Source organism: Silene latifolia, chromosome X (genome assembly GCF_048544455.1).
Source record: "Silene latifolia isolate original U9 population chromosome X, ASM4854445v1, whole genome shotgun sequence".
Taxonomy (NCBI): Eukaryota; Viridiplantae; Streptophyta; class Magnoliopsida; order Caryophyllales; family Caryophyllaceae; genus Silene; species Silene latifolia.
In genome coordinates, this window is record NC_133537.1 from 335056263 (window position 1) to 335064416 (window position 8154).

At 34.0% G+C, this 8154-nt stretch overlaps 2 protein-coding genes across 2 annotated transcripts; both read left to right on the forward strand.

Annotated features, from left to right (window-relative positions):
* The first annotated feature begins 2133 nt into the window (after positions 1 to 2133).
* Positions 2134 to 5881, forward strand: LOC141620926 ((+)-delta-cadinene synthase isozyme C2-like). The gene is made up of 4 exons (XM_074437670.1): positions 2134 to 2287; positions 2360 to 2639; positions 4036 to 4408; positions 5650 to 5881. Exons 1-4 carry the CDS (start codon positions 2171 to 2173, stop codon positions 5879 to 5881), a joined length of 1002 nt encoding a protein of 333 aa, XP_074293771.1. The 5' UTR covers positions 2134 to 2170.
* A 181-nt stretch (positions 5882 to 6062) lies between these two features.
* On the forward strand, positions 6063 to 7401 carry LOC141622384 ((-)-germacrene D synthase-like). The gene is made up of 3 exons (XM_074438421.1): positions 6063 to 6194; positions 6413 to 6661; positions 7107 to 7401. Exons 1-3 carry the CDS (start codon positions 6072 to 6074, stop codon positions 7398 to 7400), a joined length of 666 nt encoding a protein of 221 aa, XP_074294522.1. The 5' UTR covers positions 6063 to 6071; the 3' UTR covers position 7401.
* The last annotated feature ends 753 nt before the right edge of the window (positions 7402 to 8154 follow it).

Below are 8154 nucleotides of genomic sequence, written 5' to 3' on the forward strand. Positions count from 1 at the left end.
TAAATAAACGAGTACTAAATGAAGAACACACATTACCTCGGTATATAAGGAGATGAAAGAATAAGGCGATCGGTGGTGTTAAGTTAAAGGGATGATGAAGGAGAACGTGGTGGTGGTGGTTTACAAGGCGCGGGTGGCGTCAGGTTAGGTGATGGTGGCCTGGTAATGAGAGGCGGTGATGGTGGTTTCTGCTATTGTATAACGAGTGTTTGATTGAGAGGGTGGGAGAGTAACGTGGTTGGGAATTTTGATAGTTACTATTAAAAAATAAGTTGACGGTTCTAGTAAATAACCGCCTTGTATATTAATAAGAGGACGGTTGTATTGACCAACCGTCCTTGATACTTTTACAATGAAGACGGGTGTCTTTATTAACCGTCCTAAGTATGTGATTACTAATTGCGCCAAATTTTTGGGCGAATATAAGACGGTCGCGTCCCCAACCGTACTCTAAGGGGCGTCCTCTTAGCATAAAATTGTAGTAGTGTACCCAAACTACTAAAAATCATGTTTTTAAACAGTTAAATTTTATAAAGAAAATATGTTTACGATTCAGTAAACAATGTTTATGTTAATGATATGACAAATTATTACTAACAAATAAATCAAAAATGTGAAGACTAAACATTTAAAAGGGCCGAATTAGAGCATTTTGGCTATTTTAGGGTACCATTGATTTTTTTGAAAAGCGAGAATACCATGTAAAATTCAAAGAAATATAAGGGTATAATGTAAAAAAAACCCAAAAAAAATACATTAGACTTTACTTTTGTTAATAATTTTCATTACCACCCGTGCAGTGCACGGGTTCAAAAACTAGTCTACCGTAATAATTTGTGATCCTTTTTCTAGTTTCAGTCGTTTGTTCCAACAATCCACCAAAATAGGCAAATTTTAATGATTATTGTTATTTACTTATTCATTATCACGAAAGTGGTAATTGAACCCCATAACTTTGTTCATTATTGCTACAACTATAATTAATTATGCAATTTAAGAAATTTTTTACTTTCGAAACTACCCTTTTCCAATTAAGGGCTTGCTTGGATTGAGGGTAATAGGAGGGGAATGAATAGGGGAGTAATATGTGAGGTGTATTTCCCATGTTTGGTATGTAGGTAATTATTCAACTCCTGGAATTATTACCCTTGTGAAGGGGTAATACATTACCCACCCTCCCCCCTGGGTAATGATTAAGGGAGTAAAAGATCTAAATCGAAGAATCATTACTCTTTATGCCAAACATATCATCAAGGAACTCATTACCCCACTAATTAATTTCTCCAGTAATGATCGCCCAATAAAACTTACCCCCTTAATAATTCCATGGATTCCAGGTTAGTTTAAAATTCAAATTTTAGGAAGGGAATTGAAAATAGTTATGTAAATTACTATAATATTCTCGGTGGCGCCGAATTTGAGTATCACTCGGTGACGCCATCTCTTTTTCCTAATTTTAATGAGTTAAGCCGTTAAGGGCAAGAAAAGGACTTAAATTGTTCATTTTTGGATTTTCTTCATTTTTAATGACTTGCCATATATGGGATCACGCAAAATCTGGAATAGTTTATAGACCAATTGTCAGAAGGATACGGCATTCTCAATCAAGGCAACCTCAAATATTGATTTACATAGAGAACAATTATGATTCGCAGTAATTTGAGGACACCACTGATATCAAAGTTATCAAAAGATAAGTACTCAAAATTAATATAATAAATTCAAATTATCAAAGTTACTCACCTTTTTGTAAGTGGATAGTACTCGTATTTGGCCTCGTGGCCCTCAGTATGACTTTAGCAACCAAATTCTCATTGAAGACGGATATATTCGTCTTTATCGTGGCCCTCAGTATGACTTTAGCAACCAAATTGTCTTATCTAGCCTTGTGAGATAGAATTTGACCCGTTTTATTCTTAAGCGTTTATAAAAGAGCAATTGTTAAAGCAAAGGTCTAATACATTTGGAGGGATTGTCAAATTTCGCACGTTGTATATTTTAAGTCGTATTTCGCATGTTGTATTAAATTGCCTTCATATTCTCCTTCCCACGATCATGACATTGACATGCATGCTCCCTATAAATAACGTACAACTGTGATTTAACTCATCACCAATATCAAAATTCTTAATTTCTTATTGACAACAAATTTCAAAAAAAAAAAAGAAAAATGGCAGCAACGGCGGCATCAAACAATAGTGCAGGAAATTTGCAACAGCGTCAGTCCGCAAATTACGATCCCTCAGTTTGGGGGGACTTCTTCGTGACATATGTCCGTGACAATAAGGTACATTCGCTAAATACAATACTCGCTCCAGATTCATGTAAATTAACAATAATTGTCCTTTTGTTTTGACAGAATGTTCGTGTATGGCTTGAGGAAGCTGAAATGCTGAAAGAAAAAGTGCAAAAAATGCTCAAAGATGACTTCACCATTGAACATCTTAGTGAAAAGTTGAGCATTATTGATGCAGTTGAGCGTTTGGGGATTGCGTACCACTTTGAGACGGAAATTCAAGATATGTTGCGACAAGTTTTCGAGCATTTTAAGGACGAGAATAATCACGAACATTATGAACTAGTAACCTTAGCCCTTTTGTTTCGACTTCTACGACAACATGGCTACAATGTTTCAACCGGTATGTCACACATCGTCCTATATTCTAAGAAAATAAAAATTCTCATTTGTTTCCCTGTAAAAGGAATCTCGTTAAATATGGATATAATTCTAAAAATTATAAATTCCTAAATTTTTTATTAGTGTTATTATTATATATTAGAGAATGACTTAACAGAAACACATAATTACCCTGTATAAAAAAAAACTATAAAAATATTATTAGTTTCATAAAAAAATTCAAGAAAATTATTTGATAAAATGTATAAATTGAAATCACGAATTATTTGAAAACATGCCAAATGATAAAATAGGATGTGCATTATGAAAATTAAACATAATAACACGGTACTCCGTACTGTATTAGGATATTAGGCCCATTAGGGCCGGCTATCGTTTAGAGTTTATGTTAATAGGGTATATAAGGGCTGGCTATCGTTTAGAGTTTATGTTAATAGGGTTTATTATATATAAATACACCCATGTATTGATTCAGAATTAGATAGATCATCAATAATAATATTTCCTTATGTGATTCTCTCCACTCTATAATCTTATCATAGTATCAGAGCCTCTTTCTCGAGAACTCTAGAAAACCGCTTCCGCATTCTTGCCGGTGAGCAAAAAGTTATGGCACTCACCGGCGGATTTTACAACAATTCGTAAGCGCAAAAGAGAACAAATTTATACGAGTAATATGACTATAATAAAACTGAAATTCTTGTAGTTTTATAACTACAAAATATACGGAGTGTATTTTGTTAAATTTAAAAATGTGTCTCGTGACCTATATGTAAAAATATTGAGTTCAATACTATTTATGTGGACACACTATTATACATATTGTATTTGTTTGCTATCGTTTAAGTTTAACTCAATATAGTGATCCATCTAGATAATATAATACCGGCATATTAATTACATCTTATAAAGTATGGACCGGATATCATAATTGTGTAGATATCCATTAGGTTTCTAATGCATGATGGACGCATTAGACTAATGAGACTATATATAAGTCACATGAGTTATGGTCCCTAGTAGCACACAATAACCTAATCTCCCCGCATCCCATAAGTAGAGAGATCCCTATAGTATGTAATCAGGTACGCTTCCGCTCTACAGTTTACCAAGTAATTTAGTATGACGTTATTGTCTTTTAGTCGGATGATTAAATCTATAACACTACATTATATATGATACCGTATCACATGTTCATTCTATTTGTGTATGTGTCTGTGTTCGTATTCTTTTTCATGTCCATATTCGTATTCATTTCGGTGCTACGAATCTACCTACTTGTGGTCCCAAAGTTTTTGACCCGCGGATTCGTCTACTAAGCACCTTTTGAACCTGCAATCAAACCTATATTTGTGACTAAATCATATTCTAACTAGAAGCACGACTATGCTTGGCAGATATTTTCAATAAATTTAGGGGCAACAAAGATGGATTTAAGGACTTCGTTACTGAGGATGTAGAAGGGATGTTATGCCTATACGAAGCAACACACCTCAGGTTGCGAGGCGAACTCATATTGGATAAAGCCCTTGCGTTTACTAAGAATACCCTTGAGCTCAAGTTACCCTCTCTTAGACCCTCTCTAGCGGCGCGTGTATCACACACGTTGCGGTGGCCGGTTCAAAAATGTCTTCCAAGAGTAGGAGCAAGAAAATACATATCCATTTACCAAGAAATTGAGCTTCACAACGAAGTTCTTCTCAAGTTTGCAAAGTTAGACTTCAACTTGCTGCAAGTGCAACATCAAGAGGAGCTTAGTATTATTACAAAGTAAATATTGTTTGTCATTTACAATTTTTGTTTTCAAAAAGTTATCATTTAACCAAGTGGTGTTAGTTCAATGGTAGTCGGGTTAAACCTTGAAGTTTGCAGAAATGTAGGAGTTGAGAGGTCCCGGATTCGACTACCAGTTGGGGCGATGATCACTTGACCACTGAAACCCGGAAGGGGTGGCTTACATGGTCCATGTGGTGGTGCGGGAATGCATGGGCCCGGAGGGGATTCAACCCCCTCGTCATAAAAAAAAAAAGTTATCATTTCATTGATTTATGAGTCGACAATTGAATATTAATGAGTCGACAATTGAATATTTATAATTAATACACTTATAAGTATAAATCTATATACCCATCTATAATAGGTGGGTAGCATTACAACTCAAAAGTATAAAAAAAAAAGTATAAATCTATATGTTATAACAAAAGCAAGAAAGAACTGATAAACGAACAATAAAGAGACAAACGCACAGATTTACGTGGTTCACTAACGGTGTGTTAGCTACGTCCACAGGGCAGAAGAGAGAGAGTTTTATTGATATGTGAAGAGTTTTCAGATTACAGATTCAGACGGTATGACTGCTAGGTAGAGACTTAGAGAGTTTATATAATACTCCCTCCGTCCCGGTCATTTGTTGTCCTTTTCCTTTTTTGAGTGTCTCAGTCATTTAGTAATTGATATCCTTTCCATTTTAGGATGTTTTTAAAGGGTTCAATAACTATACTATCCCATGAGAATAATTTGGAGGGAGTCTCATCCGTATCACTATTACTCTATTTTAGCATGCTCTGGAGTCTGAATGTACGCAAGCAGTTATTCAAGTCTCATAGAAAAATGAAAGCCGGTACCACTTTTGAATCTGGGTCCCACTTTTTTTTTTTAGCAAAGCTAGAGTTTCCCGCTGCAACTGATGCATGAGTGAAGAGTAAATTGGTATATTTAGTGATTTTCTTGATCTTTGTGCCAAAATGAAAGGACAACAAATGACCGGGACGGAGGGAGTACTCTCTAAGGCCTTCTACAGAATGACCTAATAAAGGCTCAAGACAGAATCAATCTAGATAGTCGTTCGAACGGCGACTAACAAAATCAAGGCACAAACCCAACACTATATACATCGTATAAGAATTAGACGGAATTACGGATCTATATATTCTAGATAGTTACCACCTAGGCATCAATCTGTACGATTGTTTACCTATCTTAGCAGTAGTTCATTGATTTTAAACGTGTAGGTGGTGGAAAGAGCTTGATGTGAAGAATAAGTTGCCATACGCTCGTGATAGAATAACAGAGTGTTACTTTTGGATACTTGGAGTTTATTATGAACCTCAATATGCCTTGGCCCGTAAGTTTGTTGTCAAAGTCATCGCTTTGGCTTCAGTTCTTGATGATACCTATGATGTGTATGGTACATATGAAGAGCTAGCACGTCTCACACAAGCTTTCGAGAGGTACAATACGTAATTTTGGGAACAAAATTTAGCATAGCCACATAATAATGAGTCTATAGACGAGAGATCGTTGATTTCACAATATAATAATTCAATTGTCTTTGTTAAAAAAAAAAAAAACATTATTGTTCTATGGTTTTATAAGATTTTCTTGAACAATAACAAATTTACGAGTACCCCAAATTAGGTGGGATATTCATGTCATGGATGAACTCCCGGAGTATATGAAGATAATTTATCAAGCAGTTCTTGAAATTTATAGCGAAATGGAGGAAGAAATGGTCAAAAGAGGGCGGTCTTTTGCAATATGCTATGCAAAAGAAGCGGTAAGTTGGATTATGTCAATTTTCACTCCAGTTCCCTGAAATTGCAGTTTTCATTAAAATACTATTCACATATATTCAACTAATGTTGTAATGAAAGTGAATAGAAGGGAGTATTTAATATCAGTGTCACTTGATAACGCTAATTAACCTTAATTAAAATTGTCAATATTGAAATTCAGTAATTTCGTCAAAATTGAGATCGATAATTTGATGATCAGATGAAAAGGCTACTGAAAGCGTATCTAGAGGAAGCAAAATGGCTTGTAGAAAAAAAGGTGCCAACAATGAAAGAGTACTTGAGAGTAGCCTTGCCATCCACAGCTTATCCAATGTTGTCAATGGTTTCATTGGTTGGAATGGAAGAAGTCGCAACTAAGGATGCCTTCCTTTGGTTACTTAGTGAACCTCCACTTCTACATTCTGCATGCTGCATTTGTAGATTTATGGATGACATTGTGTCACGTGAGGTATTTCATTGTTCATGTTAGTGTTTATATATTTTTTACTTGATTATTATTATTAGGGTTATTTCATAACAATAATTCATTATATTGGTGGTCTGCAATAATCACTTTATCCTATCAATAATTCTGATTAAATCCAACCTAAATATCATACCTTCTAATAACGAACCAGCTCATATTTTATGATGATTCATCACTTGCAAATATTACACATAAACTTCATATATACCAGCTTCTCCAAAAACTATTAAATATTCCAACATAAACTTCAAAAAATATCAGCTGGTTCGTTATTAGAAGGTATATGAGGCTTAGGTTGGATTTAATTGAGATTATTGATAGGATGGAGTGATTATTACAGACCACCTATAGGATGGATTATTGTTATGAAATAACCCTTATTATTATTATTATCGCCTAATAACTTTAAATGTTAATTTGAATGTAGTTGGAGAAGAAAAGAAAGCATATACCATCAGCAGTAGAATGCTACATGAAGGAGTATAAGGTGACAGCATCGGAAGCATGTGAAGTGCTGAGCATTGAGGTAGAAAATGCGTGGAAGGATATTAACCAAGCTTTCTTGGATCCCAAGGCACCTTCAATGCCTGTTTTGATGCGAATTCTCAACTTAGTTCGAGTGATAGAGCTGCTTTATACGGGCGAAGATATGTACACTCACTCTCACAAAATGAAGCCTCTTGTTGACTCATTACTCCTTATTCCCCTACAAATAATATAGAAAAAAATAGTTTGTTTTGTTATAGTTCATTTCTACTACTCTTTTTAATTGCTTGTTATAATTGTAATGGACTTATCTATATTTGTCACCCAAAAATAATAATAATTGTGTTAGTAATGTATACAAGACATGTATACATTACTAACACAAGGCTATTTTATACAAGACGCCATATAAGTAATGTATAGGACATGTTCTTAAGATGCTTTTGAAGTTGTCACTTTTTGATTTAGTACTATATATTTGCATTTTTATTAAATATTATCCTGTACAACGGATGAAAAAGGCTATTTTCTAAACAACTTTAACAACTTGTAGTAAATTAGTCGCTAATTAGCAACTATGTAGTAATCTAATCTGATCTAATCTATTTAATACTATATAAAAACCGGAAATCATGGACTTCAATGAACGATGTTTATCACTCTACTACTTTTTCAACATGTGTCTTTCAATAATCTCTTAATTCTACTAAATATTACTTCCTCCGTTTAATTGATATCGTCTACTTTGAAAATGACGTGTTTCTTAAGGAATATAATACTCACTCTGTTTTAGTTTATTTGTCGTTTTTAGAAAAGATCAATAATTTCTTTTTCTTTACCGTTTTATAGTTTTCTAGGTATTACATGATTTTTACAGTTCCCAAAACAAAAATTATTAAGGAAAATGATGTTTTAAGTTATTCGATTGGTTTAAATAGTTTCTTTTACTATTTCCAAATATTATTTATTTCGCTTACTTATTAATGGAA